This window comes from Anopheles nili, chromosome 3, assembly GCF_943737925.1.
Source record: "Anopheles nili chromosome 3, idAnoNiliSN_F5_01, whole genome shotgun sequence".
NCBI lineage: Eukaryota > Metazoa > Arthropoda > Insecta > Diptera > Culicidae > Anopheles > Anopheles nili.
In genome coordinates, this window is record NC_071292.1 from 29894279 (window position 1) to 29912247 (window position 17969).

Sequence of the window (17969 nt, forward strand, 5' to 3'; positions counted from 1 at the left end):
CTGCGCGTACCGTTACATTCGTAACTGAAACGCGCGATCGCGATGGGTTTTTAGTTTTTCACGCTGAAAGTTTTCCCATAACTCATTGCGAGCGAACAAAATGCGCCTCCACCAAAAGTCGAATTCATCGAACTCGAGCATTGAACGACCGCATGTAAACAGTGCCCCCTAAAAACCGGGGATCCGTGTGACGTACGGGACGATTGCATGTGTTTTCGCCGAACCCGGGTGTTCGCATCGTCCCAGAAGGGTGCTTCAATGCTTCGGGGTTGGCTACAACGCAACGACGTTCACCACCTGCTGGAAACTCAACAGAATGTGAAACCGTATCCGTACCACCGCTTTCTAGCAGCTGCTAGGCGGGTTTTGTAAACGACGAAACTCTAGCACCGTGTGGTACTGGGCCCTTTCTGGGTTGTGGAATGAAGCTGAGAACGGCACCATGCGGCATGTTCGTTTGGTTACGAGGTCGCAAGAAAATCGCACGTCGTGTTGAAGCACGGAACGTAATGTTTCTGGGAATTTTGTGCCATTTTGATCGAACTGTTAGCACAATCCCTCGCTATGAACTTCCAGCAGTTATTTTGGAATATATTAATAGACATACAGACCGTCGAGGTAGTGTCAGATGCTGATTTAATCAATCCGATTATTTATGCCAAGCAACGATTGACCATTTATGCATACGATCAACACTAACGTTCAAAATAAAGTTCCAAGAGTTTCTAATAATGGGATACCATTTCACATGATATTTAAAGTGGCAACCCTTCACACTAGAGTTGTTTAAACTGCTCTACTTTAAATGCCCCGCAGCAAACGTAGCTGCGTAATGAAACAACAACGCCCGCCAAACTCCATTTGATTACTATTGTTACCTTTCAAAACCCCGGTCGACAACAAAACGTTGACTCTTCGGGCGTATGGGTTTTCACGGCGCAACAAAACCCCTTTTGCGAACGCGCACAGTTATGTTGATATTACAAACCTCGATCAACAATATCCCCCCTCGGCGTTATTTGCAACACATTAGCTCGGAAAACAACGATGAACTACACAAATCATTCCCCGTGCGGCACCATCCCAGCGCCCGGCAATATGCTTCCGATTTCCGTCCGGTGGAAAACCCTCGTTTGACCAGCCCGGCGCCCGTTGGCAAGCAACACCCCAGCGATATGTACTCCTGCACAATGGCCGTTTGGTGGTGTACTCATTCGGTGCCTCACAAAAGCCACCCTTCGACCGCAAATCATTTACACTCGTGTCACACCCCGCTAAAGGGGAGCCAGGATTTTGCTCCGACGCGCGTCGAGCCAATGGCCACGGGCCGCCAGTGCCGAATATGATCGAGTGGGTGCTTATGGTAACAACAGTCGTAAAACGGCCGGTTTTATGGCTCTATTTAAATTTGCCGACTGTAAATTTATGATGCCCAGCCCAACGTGTAGCTAAGCAGGACCGTTAGGCTCATCACGCGTAGCGCTAAAACAAAAAAAAAAGCACCGCCTTCGTGTGATCGTCCGTAGAGGTTTGCTCAAAAATTCCCCTTCTAACGGGTCGAGTGTGCGACTGTTTGTTTGGACATTTTATTCTTTTATGTTATGTGGGTTTCTCTTTTTATTTACCCGATGGCCCCATCGCTTAACGGCGCCCTGCTCGCACGGGGGTAGCGACTTCCTGCCAGGAAAAGTGGCCCCAAAATGGGGCCAAAATCAAAAAAAAAAACGGGGCGACCAAATCGAAAGTTACCCAGCACTCGGCATTTGGTGAAAATTTATTGATTTATTAGGCAAGCGTGTCGTTGGCCGCTGCGTGCCGCTCGACGTGTGGGCTTTTCTCAATCGCGCTTCTTCACGAGTTCCTTCGCAAGTGGGGCTGCTGGGTTTCTCGGCGTGGCGTTGACTTTTACTGTCGCCAATAAGTTACGAGAGTGACACAATTTATGGGGGGTTCTCGCAAGCAAATGCAAAGATACCCACGGTCGGCTTTCCGGAGGCCGTCGTTTCATTGATCCCGATTGCTCGATTTAGGTCTCGAGCATACAAACGCCACCCGCTGGTGGCAGCCACAACCATGCTAATTAGCTCAATCGAGAGGAAATTAAACCCTCAGCTCCAACAAACCGCTAACGAAAAGGCTTCTCCGCCGGTCGTTTCCTTCCATCCCCAGTGCTCGGTGTCCTGTGGCGGTGGTATTCAGGTGCGCAGCGTCGAGTGCATGGACACGAATGGTCATTACAGTGCGCAGTGTGAACCGGGAGCAAAACCCGTCACTGGCCAACCCTGTACCACCGGAATCATCTGTAACGCGGGCTCAGTATCATCGTTGGCCAGCGCAACGACTGGCTCAACTGGAGGAACGACGGTGCCGGTCTCGTCGAACGCAGGCATTATTGCCGTACCACCTTCATCTGCCTCCGATTACGATGCTGCGATGACGCTGGGTGGTGGTGATGGTGAAAACGAACGAGCCAGCATCGCCGCCATGATGAAGGAGAAAGCCGCGATGCACCACGACCGCGATCCGACGCTGATGACGTACAACGATCAGCCGTACTACGCGCAACCACTGCGCCAGGATCGGCTGCCTAAGGCGGAGAAAATCGTTTCCCAGCGGGTGCCAAGTGAAGCCACGTAAGTATCACGGTCATGTTGAGCATGTGCACGCAAATACGAGGCCACCGCCAATGGCTTTGCCACACGCGGGGTTTATGGTTTCGCGTGAAGCCATTTATATTCTATTTGCTCTAAACAACTGCATGATGGTGCACCTATTTACCATTTACTACGATAACATATACTTGCAATCAGTTAGGCACCACCAGGCGCCTCCATCACGCAGCATAATCTTTTTTTTTTGTCAAGCACATACACCACAGCATTTAAACTCGCACAGAGCTTTTTTTTTGTTCGATTCATTGTCATTTAATCACGATCTCTGTTTGAGAACGCGCTCATGTACGGTGTAATAGCGGCTTATCATTTACAACGAAAAAAGTTCCTTGAAACCAGTAAAACACCAGGCGCCTCCATCACCCAGCACAATAATTTTTCTTTAAAACAAACACCACTTTTTGTTCAATGCATTGTCATTTAATCACTAATTTTGTTCATTTGAGATGCTCTCATGTCCAGCTTAAAAGCGACTTATCATTTACGACGAAAAAATTTACTCGAAATCTATCAAACACCAGGCGCCTCCATCACCCAGCAAAGCTTTTTTTTCTTTCTTAAAAACATACATGAGTCGAGAGTTTAAAACTACACCGAGTTTCTTTTTGTTCAATTCATTATCATTTAATTACTAGTTTTGTTTATTTGAGATGCTCTCATGTACAGAAAACAACGGCTTATGAATTACGACGATGAAATTTACTTTAAATCTATCAAAACATACACCACAGCATGAGTGGAGTGTTTCAAATCACACCGAGTCTCTGTTTGTTAAACTTATCATAATTTAATCCATTATTCGATCAATCGAAAAATATAAATCGCTTCGTATTTCGCTACAACCGTAAGAGGCAATGCGGATAATTGGCAGTCCCATCACGTACTGACATGCACGAAATGCCGTCTGTTACGAAGTGATTACAACAACCAACATCAAGGTGCATTTTGATGTGAGCGGACAAATCAAGATCCCTCGCTGCTAAGCGGTCGATGACTTTCGAGCACTTTCGCCTTATTAGCCGAACATGAATAGCCACAAACGGGAACGTTTTCTCAACCCCAACTCACTCACCCGCCAGTTTGTAGTTATTTGTCCGATCGTTTTCCTGGGAAAATCAATCCAACCTCCCGTCAAATGCATCTCGCAAATCATGCACCGTAACCGCCATCCCTTACACGCGCCTGCTGATAAGTGCTAAGTATAGCAGGTTTCGAACGACAGAGCACTATTCCGTCAAATTGAGACCACTCAGTCTCAATCGAAGGATCTGTTTTCTTCGCTTCCACCGTTGCATCGGATGAGTTGCATGTGGGTGGGTGTTTTCATCGGAAGCCAATTTGCTCGCACGGCACACGATAACGATGCTCGGGAAAGGTGAACAGCACACACGGTTCCCACAGTCACAAATGTTGGTCCGATGGCTCTTCACAAACCTTATGCCTCATCATCCACATCATCATCGTCACCATCACGCGCAGCAGCATCATTTGGAAACACGGTCGGTTGTGTTCGACCGATCGATCTGACCCCCGGAGACAGGCGGAAAGAAGTCGTTGTGTGCCGCCTTCGAACGGAATCAAGCCATTCCGATTGCCCGCAACGGCGCAATTGAATTGAGCAACAACAGCAGCAGCAGAAGAAGCAGCAGGAGCAATAGCAAGAAAAAAAAGGTCGTGCATGAAACGATCAAACTGGAGGATGAAAAATGGATGGCTTCGAGTGGTGGTAGCAACACCAGCAGCATCAGAAGCACCCGTAGCATGACTCGACCTGAGCTGCGTCGTTCTCGTGTTTTCTGCTGGCCTTTCATACCACGCTGTGCTTTTTTGTTTCGCTTTCATTCTGTCGAATCCTTTCACGCCCGGTCCGCAATCCGTTCTCAAAAATCCAGGAATTGCACACGAATCCTGTTAAGCTCCGCTCGTCAAAGACATTCTTTCCCGGCACGCGGATTCGCTTTTTCCCGGGGTGAATTTCGTCTTTCATTGCGCCTTCGCTTGTTGCCATGCCTTGCAATAAAAGCACCTTCGGGGGTGGATGGCCACGGGTGTCCTGGACTCTTGCATCACTGATTGATGCTTTTGTTTCACCCACCAGATGGAGGTGAAACGGGGTTTGGAGTCCACAGTGGCGTTGCAATTGCACAGGGCTTCCGACATCAATCATGGCGTTTTGCACAATAATGCCGGCTCCTGATGGCTTTGGGGAGCTTGGTGCGCTTTCGGTGTTTGGTGCCGGGCGAATTATTTGATTTTATGCTGCTAGCAAACATGCGAACATGCTCGAGGAACGGAACTCTTTTGAGTTCTCCCGAACATCGACAACAAAACCATACCATCATCGCACGGACGTTTCTTTTTTTTGTGCTGCTTCCTGAGGCACTTTTGAGTCGCGCACATTCCATCAAGTGGTATGAGGCACGCATGTCGAAATTCGGATGCTTCGACGCGCGTGGAGCAATTATTGTTCCAGGAAATTCCAAACACATACCAGTGCTGGTGTGGTGTTTGCTCGCATCAGGACAACGGACAGGACACGGATTTTATGACCAAAAAACTGTAATGAGCTGGATGGGAGAAACAAACCTCGACGCGTTGTTTACAAAATATTCCGTATTCATAACTCCCGCGATCGTGGTGTTGTTTGTTCTATATCGTTTCCATACGTTATTCATGAGTGGTTTCGCTCGAAGGCTTCATGCTAATGAACGATAATAGCACGTTAATGATAATGACGGTATAGGTTACTCCGCTAACTGGTGGACACATGGCATCCTAACGCATCACGGCATGTATTTTTTTTTCTGTTTGTAACAGTACCGTCAACTTCCCATGAACCGACTCGATGTATTAAATTATGCAAATTTCCTCCCATTTCATGCTTCTTTCAGAGCATAGTCGGTTAATTAACATGTTTTTCGTTCCACTTAAAAATAAAACTACCACAGACGCTGCATGTTACATTGCACCCTTTCCATTACAAATAACTATGAGTATTGCATCAAATACTATTTTTAAACGTTTTTTTTTTTACAATACTACTACCATGTCCTTTGCACTTTGTATCGCTTTCGTTTCTAAACACTTCTGTCCATACCTGTCACTTGACCGTAACCTTCTCATTCACATTCACTTTTTCTGTCTCTTTCACGCTCTCTCTCTCTCTCTTTCTTTTTCCTTCTCTCTCGCACTCACTCTCCCTCTCTCTCTCTCGTTCTTCATGCCTTTTCGAAACGCGCGCGCGATCCTGCAGCTTCATTCAGGACACCGAATGGTCACCGTGCAGCGTGACGTGCGGCGAGGGCATCCGCCGGAAGCCGTTCCGGTGCAAGATTTTTCTCGAATTTTCCAAACGCGTCGCGGTGCTGAACGATTCACTCTGCCACGCCTACAAACCGCTGGACGAGGTGGAACGTTGCGTCATGGAACCGTGCTCGTACTCGCACAATTTCGAGGAGCCCTATCTCAAGTACTGCCCATCATTACAGCTACTTCCTTTTTTTTTCGGTTTTTCAGTTTTGAGTTTTCACCTTTTCAAGACCCCTTTAGGTCGTTACACCACGTGCTCACACAACGATGTGCTCTTTTCTGCAGGGATGGGAGTCGGCAGAGTCTAGAAAGCATTAAGGTGCATGCGGCCGTCCCAGGAAAGACGTACTCGTGGCGCGAAGAAGGCTACACCAGCTGCAGTGCGTCGTGTTTGGGTGGTGTCGAGGAGCTGATCATTAACTGCGTGCGAGATGATACGGGCAAGATCGTGTCACCGTTCCTGTGCTCACCGGAGACGAAACCGGAAGCGCGTATTCGCACCTGCAACGATATTCCGTGTCCACCGCGCTGGAACTACTCCGAATTCACGCCCTGCTCGAAGTCGTGTGGTTTTGGCATACAAACGCGCGAGGTCACGTGCATCCATGAGGTGACGCGTGGTGGCGAGAACACGATGATCGTCCCGAACAGCATGTGTACGACGAAACCGCAGCCAGATCGACAGTACTGCAACATCATCGATTGCCCCGTCCGGTGGGAGGTATCCGAGTGGAGCAAGTGTTCAAAGTAAGTGCCTTTAAGGAGTGCCACCTAAGGTCGGCGCAAGATCAACTAAAACCTTGACTGTTCTTTGACAGGTCCTGCGGTGGTGGATTCAAGGAACGGCGTGTCGAATGCAAGCAGATCATGGCACAAGAGCACAAAGTCGAGCGACCAGCTTCGATGTGTCCGAGTAGCAAGCCTCCAGATAAGAAACCATGTAATGCGAAAGCATGCGCTCCCGAAGACCAGCGGCCACCGATCGCTGGCACGAACTCCACCTTCATCCAGCACGACCCGAAGAAGAACAAGATCACGCTCAAGATCGGTGGTGCGGCGACCGTTTTCTATGGCACGCAGGTCAAGATCAAGTGCCCAGTGAAGCGCTTCAATCGTACGAAGATCCGCTGGACGAAGGACCAACAACCGCTGCTGAAGACGAAGAAGATCAAGATGTCGAAGAAGGGAGCACTGCGTGTGTTGGACGTGACGTTCCGGGAAGCTGGAATCTACACGTGCCATGCTGGGTTGAGCCACGCAGACCTTAAGCTGGCGGTGAAAGCACGTCCGGGCGGTGATAATCAACCGAATGAGGAGCACGATCGGCATCGAGGCGCGGATCCAAATGCGCTGTTAGCGAACACGTACGCGATGGGGAATGGGAACGAGGACGAAAAAAGGTGCGTTTTGAGAGCAAACTTTTGCTTTGTCTGTACTTTGTAAACCGTACAGAGAGCTCTCACTAATGCTATGAAGTTATTTCTTAGTCCCTAATACTACAAGTGTCGAGTCGTGTCAAATGAACCTAACAAAGTCTGGTTTTCTATATTGCTTCTCGTAGTTTTTGTAAACTTTAAATCGATTTTTAAGTACATTTAGCAAATCGTCACCGATCCTTACAATAGTTGATGTTTTACTGTAGATTCTCCAAATCATAGTTTATTATAATAGGGTCCAGATAGCTGGATCCTTGCAGAATTTGTTATAAATCATTCATGAAAAGAAACATTTTTCCATACGCTTTTTCGTAAGAGCTAAAAATAACGACAAACTTATGATCGTGTGCAAAATTACCTTTATTTATCTCGCACAGTTTTTCCTAAGCTCATGACATAAGCTCTAAGATGAACCGTGTTTAAAACTGGCAGATTTATAATTTAATTTGCTTCCAGCGGCCGCAAAAACCGAGATCGAAATCGAGGGAGAAATCGACAACGACAGCAACAGGACACGCTGCTAACCGAGCACGGCGACGGAACGGATGACGAGGTAGGTGTCTCCCAGCTAATGGTTTTGATACCGATTCACATCTTCTAACAGCCGCAAGGAATAAAGGATGCTAACCCGCCCGGCCGTAAGACGTTTGCGCTCCGTAATGCTACACCTAATGAACCTGAACACGCGCCCCGAAAAGTCTCTCCCCACCATTTTAGACGAGCTACAATAACCCCTCTCTTTCTGTCTCTTTTTTCTCTCTCTCTCTCTCTCTTTCTCTGCGTGGATTTGGATTCTCTTCCACTTCTCTCACCGTGACCCACTGCTACTGAAACATATTTTCAAAACCAACCCGAAATAAATCCCCCGAATCCCGCGATCCCACCCGACGCAATTATCCTTATCGCGCATCCTGCCGCAGCCCATACGGTCACACTCGCAAATGACCGTTTCCGGTGGTGCGGTGCCGTCCGATGCGACGGCCGCAGCCAGCTCCGGTACCCGCGCGATGCCGATGCCCCACTTTCAGCATCTTCTGGCCGGCCTACAGGTGAGATGAGGAGTTTTACCGAAACTTTCGCCGGACCGACCTGCCCGGCTTTCTTTCGCCTTGTGTCTTCCGGAGTTTTGCGGCTTGCGGAAACTCAAAACCCAGCGCAATAACACCAACATCAATCCATTGCGAATTGCCGGCCTTTCGTTTGCATGCCTTTGTGTTGCACGCACCATCAGCCGCACGCCTCGCACCGACGCATGTTTGTTTGTGTGTATTGTTTCGTTTTTTTTGTTCCCTCTCTTAGTGTGTTGTCTTATGATTTCAATTACTACGATGGAGCGCAGTGCCAAGTTCCTTCCGACGCACGCCCTTTGAGGAAAGGTGGGAAATGCATCCTTAAAAGCATACCCCTGTTCGAACGTCGGGCCTCATCTCCATTCCGACGAGCGGTGCTTTTTTGCCCGACTCAATGCAATGATCATTGGGCTCATTGTTAGCGTTTGTTTGCTCCTCATTCCGGCCGTATTGATCCTTACACCGGTTGGTTCCTCAGAAGCGGCAGCAGCAGATCATCGGAAGTACGGTGTTTGTCCATCGGTGCAGTGTTTCTTTTTTGCCTTCAGTCAGTTCACTCCTCCAGCGGATGATGATACGGATATGGCATCCTATTGGGACGCATTTGCCGTTTTCCATCAACATAATTTGTACATTTTCTCTTCTGAGCGTTGCCCGCTGCTGGGCGAAATGGGCAGGAAAGTAATCCTGCCTCAGGAAGCTTTTCACTTTGAACGGAGCCATTCGTTCTGAAAAAAATAAAACATCAGGCATCACTGAGTGCGAGTGGTTTATTAGCAGGGAAATGGCAATGGAAAACTTTGCTTACACAGCACCTGGTCGGAGCCGATTTCCCGGTAAACCACTCGAACACTTCGGGATGGTATTTTCTTTCTTGGTTTATGAATTTTTCTCCTGTATCACATCACACCGGGTGACGGCTTTGATGTACGGATGATGGGATGTATTGTGTTCCAGAATGCTTTCCCATTAAAGCTTTTGTTCCGGAACAGCAGCACTTATTCGTAAAAACAATCAAATCGAGGTTCAACTATCAATCAACAAAAGCACCCCACATTCGGGTTTAATCTCGCAAACAAAACGATAATGTTTGCAGCCGGCCAACGCAAACCGATAGAGTGGGGGAGAAACAATTGAAAAATGTATGTATGCGAGTTAAAAATAACACACACACGCCACCCGTAATCATGGCAAACAATTCGCTCGAAATCGGCTTGCCAGATGGCACGCCGGTGCTGGGGTGCGCCGGTTTGTGGTGCCGTTCTGCGGTGCCGGTTTAATTAAAAGCATTCGCATACGAGCGGAATGTGTCAATCCGCTATTTTTCATTCGTAAATAAATTATTACGGCACATAATTATCCCCGGTAATCCCGCGTGATCCCAGAATACGGTTCACCTCGACCCGCTCGTGTCCTGAAAGCATAACCATCGGTTCAAGCGGCCCACCGAAGGGACACAGCCTCACTAATCGCTCGTTTGGTCGGTTCCCCCATTTGGAGCTAATGGTAGCGTTCATCAGACCCGATAAGCTGAACTCGGCCACGATGGATGGCAAATCAAACCGAGCAATTTAAACAATCCGCTGGGATTACTAAAACGACTTTTATCCTTCCGCTTTGGTGCCGTACTGATCTCCGTGGCGTACTGATTTTAAACCGATACGCTGGGCAACCGTACTCAGCCGTTTACAACTCACAAACACACGCTAGCCGACTCGATTGCGAATGTATCCATGTTTCATGAGCGCATAAAATAAGCTCTCCGAGCGCAGGAGTCCCAGCGCGTAATTGTTTTTTGATCGCGAAACAGCTGTCGGAGCAGCAAACCGCACACGCTGACCTGAGAGCATTTTTCCAATTTTATCCTCGCGGTCACTCGCCATCCGTACGCCGTGCCGGTAGAATTGGAAAATTTACCCAATTTTTTTCACCGTCCTTTCGCGATCCGCCACCACAAACGCATGTTGTTGCCCGATTCGAGTGCTTGAGCGAGCTAAAAGGGGACCTTTTATTTAACAAACAAAAAAACCTCCCCACCACATACCAACGGATTGGAACAACAGGTTTTGGGAAAAACTCCCAAACCGGTTCCATAGCCCTTCAGAGAAAACACACCACACATTCCATGTCGCTGCATCCGGCGGTAGACCCAAGGGGTAGAAAAAATTAAAAACCCCAAGAGGAAACACTAATTACTTTAATTAATTATCGTTTCATTTTGCTGCGGGTATCGAGTGAGAACCCGGCCGATGGTTTGCGCCTTTTTTGTACGTATGCACATGAATGTGAGTGTGTGTGTTTTTCCCCCCCCCCCCCCACGAAAATCGCCTTTCCAGCTTCCGGTTGCTGAACGGAGGGAACAGAGTTTTTTATTATTTGAATTATGCCATAATTGCTGTGGGGAAGCCTTTTTATTTTCACCAAACCAAACTTGCACCACCCGGTGCCAGTGCCGCTAGTAGTGTATGTAGCTGTCCCGTAGTTTGTGTGCGCATGCAGCAGCATTTCAGCTCATCACGTACGCCATGCTCGTCTGTTCGCTTTCTGTCGTAGGCTGCTTGGATGTTGGATTTCGCACACCGTCACTTCATCGCGTAGTGGCCCGTTTTGAGTAGCGTTGTGTGTTTGATGAATTCTCTCAAATAGCAAAGCACAAACCCGATATTATACTTTGAATTTTTTTTCCCCTCTTCTTTTTCCACCTACCCCGCCCAACCAACCCACCATCCACCGTTTCCTACCCCGGCCTACCTTACTGCATACACACATGGACACAAATAGGTAATTTTCTACATCACGAATGTACTCATGTACTCACCTTCTTTCATCTTCATCTTTCATCCACCGGCGACGTGTTGGCAAAGACATGATTGTGTTAAAAGTAAAGCTCATGCACATCCACCTCACCGCAACATCGCACTCACTTCTAAGCCCATTCTGCTGCACTGCGTGTGTGGGCGTGTAAAAATGCAAACTCTCGTCTTGTATAGCCTCACCAAAGCACAGTACGGTTTTCTTTTTGTTCGTTTCGTGGATAGATCCTTACCGGTGTAAATGAATTCACACAAGCCCCCTTCACTAATCATACACCGCCGGACTCTCATTCTCACTCACTCACTCACTCTGTTTTTCCCATTCTAGCAGACCGTCACCTTTGCCTCACCTTAATGCTTTTCCTTTCTGCGCGTACTAATTCTCGGTTTCATCTCTTTCCGCCGCTCTCTACGACAGCTTCTTTGGCCGTTTCAGACATTTGGCGGCGGGAAGCACTACGCCCACCATCAGCAGTACCTTGACGAGCGTGGGTATGACCCGTACGATGGGTCGATCGGTCGTGGAGATCCGGAAGAGGAACCACCTCGACCGCTGAACGTGTACCAGCTGTTAAAATCGCGCCACACCAGCGACTCCGTGGATGAACCGATGAGTCATGACGGTCAGGCGACCGAGGGTTACGAGTTTGAGTGGATGACTACACCGTGGTCCGAGTGTTCGCAGACTTGTGGTGCTAATGGAGGTGGCTATAAGGTACGAACTGGTCAAGGATCTATGCTGGAAGGAGCTGGTCAAGCTCCTTGCTTGAAATTAGCTTGAATTTCCGTTACATGGCTGATAATGGGTAGTAATTTTTCATTTCAACCTTACACTCTGAATACCTTCTTCAAAGTTTGTTCAATTCTTGCAAAGGATATTAAATACTGCAGTAAAATAAACAGCTTGCTCACGTCACGTACATTTGAGTGATACTACGAGGAATTGATTTCGACAGAGCAAGTATGTTCTACGAACTCCTTCCCACCGGTGATTGGTGCTTCTCTTAATTAAATGAGTTTATTTACTTTAACTTATGTTGAATTTTCATTCTACGTATGCACCATGAATTTAAATTCGTCAAGCATCGTCTCTGTATGCATTTCGCTACCTTGTTTTCTACGAAATCTTTTGAAGTAACATATCAGCCTGGTTTCTAAATTATTCCACATGAATGTAATAACTAATTCTCGGGATCATTTCGAGCACCCGCTAAAGAGATCCGATACACGATGCATTCAACCCGTGTGTTTCTCTATTCGTCCGCTATAGCTCCGTTCCGCCCACTGCATGCTGCGGATGAGTAATGCAAGCCGCACGGTCGACAACAGCTTCTGCGAGGACGCTGGTCTGCCGATACCGGAAACAGTCGACAAATGCGGCAACATTGACTGCCCGCGTTGGGTCACGACCGACTGGACCGGGTGCCAGCAGTCCAAGTGCTTCTCGTGGCACACTGCGCTCCAGCGACGCGACGTCTTCTGCCAGTATGATGGCGATCGGAGTGACGAGAAGGTGTGCGAGGACCAGGAAAAACCCGTCACCAAGCAGGAATGCTACAACGAGCTGTGTAAGGGCGTTTGGCGCGTCGAACCGTGGTCGGACGTAAGTTTCTGCCCTTCATTTCGTACCTTTCGGGGGCTAATGGTAGCAGTGCGGTCTGGTTTCTTAGCTTATGGATGTTAATTCTGGCTCTCTCTCTCTCTCTCTCTTTCCGGCTCGGCAGTGCAATGCGGCCTGCGAAGGTCAAGGCATCAAGTACAGGATACTGCAGTGCGTTTGGTACGGGACAAAGAAAGCGGCCGGAAGTGCGTGCCGCGAGCTTCCGCGACCAGCGGTTATGAAAGTTTGTAAAGGACCACCATGCATTTCGAACTGTAAGTGCAAAGCGAACCCAACATTAATCTCCCATTCGAAAATCCATGTTTCCGATCGAAATCTTCGCTTCTCTTTTCTCTCACCTTTGCAGTGTCGGAATGTAAAGACTTGTCGAGGTACTGTAAAAATGTAAAAAGCATGGGCCTTTGTAGACTGCACCGTTACCAGCAACAGTGTTGCAAGACTTGTAGGTTTAACATTTACAACTAAGTAGCGCAAACTAGGCTGCATCCGCAGAACTGCACCGTCGGGATGCTTTTCGACGGTTGCTCAGCAAGCAGCGCCATGCGGATCGAGCTCTACAGGTGCTTGTCGCGCTCTCACCGATCGCGATTTCTTCCTCTTTCTTCTGGCGAACCTGTAGCGAGAGCCGCCCTGTCGGCCCGATGGCCCCGCAGATGGAAGGCAACCGAAAACAAATCAACGAATCCCGTGTATGATACGTAGCGGCTACTGGCACGGACTACCGAAGACTTATTTAAGATGGTCAATTACCGTACGATTGGCTATGAAAGGTGGCTGCAGAGTGAAGGGAACGAAATACCAGCTAATCCTGTCGGATGGCGATCCGTTTCGTTTATCATCAAGAACAGCCGAGCAATGGAGACGCATGGTGGCTCACGCTACCAATTTGGCTGCGTCCTGTCCGGTGCTAGTGGAATGGTCGGATAGATATGCTGGATTGACGGATGGAAGACTTATTCGAGGACACACCCCGCTAAGCGATCACGCGAAACGCCCCGTTGTGCTTCATCACAGCCAGCCGTAAAGCGAGACGGCAGCGAGCGCATGTTTAACTATTTATGACCACTGGAATGCAGCGCGTACCGGCCCGTGTTGAAGGCGTCTGTTTGTTAACTTCGAAGAACCGTTGGATTGTATATGTACATAAGTAAGAAAATAGAAAACCCTATATATATACATATAATTATAATGAAGCAAAACTAGGAACGATTCCATAAGCGAAGCTAGGGTTAGGTGCTAATCGAAAGGAGTGGTGAAAATAGTAATTTAACAGAAAAACAAGAACGACTCTAAGAGACAGTTGTTAGTGTAGTTAATAAACGGTGATGAGAGACCGCGGCACAGTGTATGCCCTGTTGAAACGCTTCGATAAAGGTTCAATGCTTTTTGATAGCGCAGGATAGGAGCAGCTGCAACTGTTACACAAGTTTGTTATCATGGCGAGATGGCAGAGAGGCTACCCCAAATCATACTTTTTTCGTTTGCTGTTTTGGACAGAACCGTTTTGCGGTGAGAAATTTACTTTCTAGCCGCAGTATGGAGCCGATATGGTGTTCTGTTCTAGCAATTTACGCTCAGAACACCCAACTTGAGGCTGATCTCGAGTGCTCCACAAAGCTCATTTCCCCACGGAAGAGAGCAAATTCGACGGAATTCATTCCCGTTTCGAGCATGGTTCCGAGAATGCCAATCCAACAAAAACTACATCCACGCAGTCACGCATAAGCGGCTATTAATAAATATATTGTTTCCCAAGAATTCACATGCAGTAAGGGAGAAGCTTTTTGTTTGCGTTTGCATTCTTCATCGTCGTATGTTTCCATTCCTCATAAATCTACCACTCAGATCTTTCTCATACTATTCTCCTTTTTCGACCTATGCCCTACGTTAATGGATGAATGAATAAGTAAAAGAAACATACACACACTTGGATAGAGAAAAAAAAAGAACAAGCGGGAACAGCATTAAAAGACTTTACAATTTGGGCTGCATGGTGTGTAGAAAACGGAAACGCTCGAACTCGCCACGAACACACCCTAGCCAACGAACACACACACACACAAAACACTCAAAACACTAAGAATAAATCTACTTTCGTTTCAAAACGCTTTCCAATTAAACTATTTACTCTCCCCCTTCCATTTCCTATCGTTCATAAGTATTCATAATCTTCAAACTAACGACAAAAGAAAACAATCGTGCAGCATTTTGGTTTCGTGCTCGACACATGGAGACACAAGTTTAGAGGATCTTCTTTGAAGGAGCTAACAAACGTAAATACATAAGCAAATGAATAACTATGCCCCCCCAGCCGTACGTATTTAGCGGGTGAACCATTTTTTCCATGACGAAGGAAGCGGAAGCGATCAGAAGCTCTTCAATTATTCGACTAACCAATGTATCTTCGAAGAAAATAAAGAGAGAAACAGAGAGAGAACGAGAGAGAGAGAGAGAAAAAGCAAAAAGCAAATCAAATACAAACTGTCCTTCCAAATTGAAGTGAGCTACATCGGAAAGAGCAATAAAGAATGTGAAACGAAGTGGCGATTACTCTTTGTTCTATTTACACTCCCTAACGAGAAAAAAACAACCTAACGAATCCTAACCGAACAGGAACGACGGTGTTCTTATTTGAAGTAAAATCAACGACTGAAACGTATAGTAAGTGTACATAAGAATGAGGAACCATGACAATTTGCCTAATCCAAAATCACAGAGCGCTGATAGTAGCAGGTATGAGCTTGGAACTTTGTTTTGATATGAATTGTTAGTTAATTTCTAGCTGGTTTGTCTGGAAGGAACGGAGCACTATTTTCACCCACCACAGCGCTTGCAAAAACAGTTGAGTTTTCCTCGTCAATTTCACATCTTTCTGCTCTGAATCGGTAACCTTCGTAGTTATGATGCAGTACTTAAAGGTTTTTTTTTTTAATATTCGCGTCGCAGGTGTAAATGATAACTTTCCGTTGTTTAAAACACATGCAAAATATTAAAAACTACACCTTGCACTAAATCGATCGTTTCCGTTCGTAATAATCTTGCGCCTCCTGATCTAATTAAAACGGTGAATATCGACTAAACTCGCTGGTTAACCAGTCTAGAAGAGACAGACGCGAGGAGCGTTTATTTAAACCTAAGATCTATTAACTTAGTTAGAGAAATAAAAGAAATAATAATAATATAATCGATGATGATGATGATGATAAACGAACACTCGACGCGTTGCGGAATCGTTTGTTTGCGTTGCTAACAAAAATCAGTAACCATACATACAACAACAAAAAAAACAATAAATAAAACACACATGAAACGAGAATGAAAGGGAAAGGACAAAGCCACTCATTTTGCAATGCCTAAAGGACGAAAGGAACCAAATACAAAACAAGAGAGTTGAGTACACTAAGCAAGTTATACAGATGAAATAAAAGCAAACGAATGTGTAAACCAGTACAGCAAACAATCCATACTTCGAGCTCGAATAAATTCATTTCCAGCAGTCCGGTTGGCAGCGGTTTTCGATGCAACATTTATTCTCTTGCCGCCAGCAGCAATGACTAATCGAGTAAACAATTATATACATATATGAATATAAAGAAAAGCAGAATAAAACTTACACATGCAACCGAACGGAGCAAATAGTTAAAGTAATACAAAAGAAAACCAATGGTGTTATTGATAACGATAATATGCAGGGGCTTAATCTCGCGTGATTCCTGTACATTGCGGAGAGAATAATGAAAACCAAAAAAAAGTAAAATCTAGAAAATTAAACGGCCACTAGGGGACACTGCTTTCACGTGGGACTGTGAGAAGAACGAAAAGAGAGCTACAGTAGCTCCCGTATGACACGGGTGATCTCGGTTTCCGGTCTACGATTCGTTTTGATTTTCTAAAAAATTAGTTTCGCCTTTTGCTTCACGTCATCACACCTGACTCGGCCAAGGAAAATGCTCGCTAGCTGGTAGGAAATCCCGCTCCTCACATAGTGTTTGTTTCCATCACGTTTGTTCGTGTTAGAGCTCCTTGTAGAATGTAACTTTGTAGCGAAATCTTAGGCAGAGAAAGAGGTTGATCTAGGCAGGGATACGAAGCGCACCCCGGTGCAATGGAATGAATGTTGTGCGAGCAGGAGTGCATTTATGTGACAATGTGATAATTTAGCACAGCTTTCAAAACAGCTGAGCTGTGTGCGTATGTGCGTAAGTGAGATTGTGCGGAAATTTCCCTGAGATTCGCGCACACATCCATCAGGCGAGAAATGGCGAAAAAAAATCCAAACGATCGCAAACGAGACGAGAACTATTGCAGAGAGATGCAGACGATAGCTAAAGTCCATTTTCCATCCCACGGACGTAGTTTACGATCATTTGCGAATCCAGATTTACCTAACCGAGCTAAAGAACCAACGGTTCCAGCTCAATCAAAAGAACACAAACCAAAAATTACTGCTACCCTTACGTGCAATCTACCCATCCCAAGGCGATTACATTCGCAAAAGCTTTATCATGGTTCATTAATTTTTCGACGCTGGTTTTCTATTTGACTGAGATTCCCAACACTTGCTAAGTCTATAACAATGTTAAGCGATGTTAGTCGCAAAAAAAAAACGCGAACACACGTAGAGGCAAAGAAAAGGAGTGAGGAATACGAACAAATTCAAACAATGGAATCTTCAACGTGAGTTGTACGCTTATTTAGCCCTCAAGTCCTTAACGAAGGAACGAACATGTTCCAAATATGGCAAACGTCGAAAACAAACGCGCTAGCAGCCAGCATTCACTCACTAGAAACGAACAAACAGAAGAAAAAAAAACAACAAAATGACTATATTTATGATAATTATACATTTCACTGTAATATGATTATCATTAATATTATCTATTATACAATTTAAAAATCATATATAGGAAGGTTATTAGTTAAAAATAAGACCGGGTCAAAGCGGTCCGAGTGTATCTTGACCGGGTTAAGCTGGTTGGTACGTTATCGATGCGCATTAATAGCCGCGAGCAGATAAGGATATGTGCGGCCACACACTCTCAACCAAC

At 46.4% G+C, this 17969-nt stretch overlaps 1 protein-coding gene across 1 annotated transcript in view; it reads left to right on the top strand.

Annotated features, from left to right (window-relative positions):
- LOC128724043 (protein madd-4) overlaps positions 1 to 13386 on the top strand; it is a 148293-nt gene extending 134907 nt beyond the window's left edge. Inside the window, exons 9-18 of the mRNA XM_053817808.1 lie at positions 2170 to 2633; positions 5926 to 6141; positions 6267 to 6728; positions 6800 to 7381; positions 7874 to 7970; positions 8338 to 8466; positions 11719 to 12015; positions 12571 to 12903; positions 13025 to 13175; positions 13268 to 13386. Coding sequence (XP_053673783.1) covers positions 2170 to 2633; positions 5926 to 6141; positions 6267 to 6728; positions 6800 to 7381; positions 7874 to 7970; positions 8338 to 8466; positions 11719 to 12015; positions 12571 to 12903; positions 13025 to 13175; positions 13268 to 13386 — 2850 coding nt within the window. The remainder of the gene's footprint in view (positions 1 to 2169; positions 2634 to 5925; positions 6142 to 6266; positions 6729 to 6799; positions 7382 to 7873; positions 7971 to 8337; positions 8467 to 11718; positions 12016 to 12570; positions 12904 to 13024; positions 13176 to 13267) is intronic.
- Positions 13387 to 17969: the final 4583 nt, after the last annotated feature.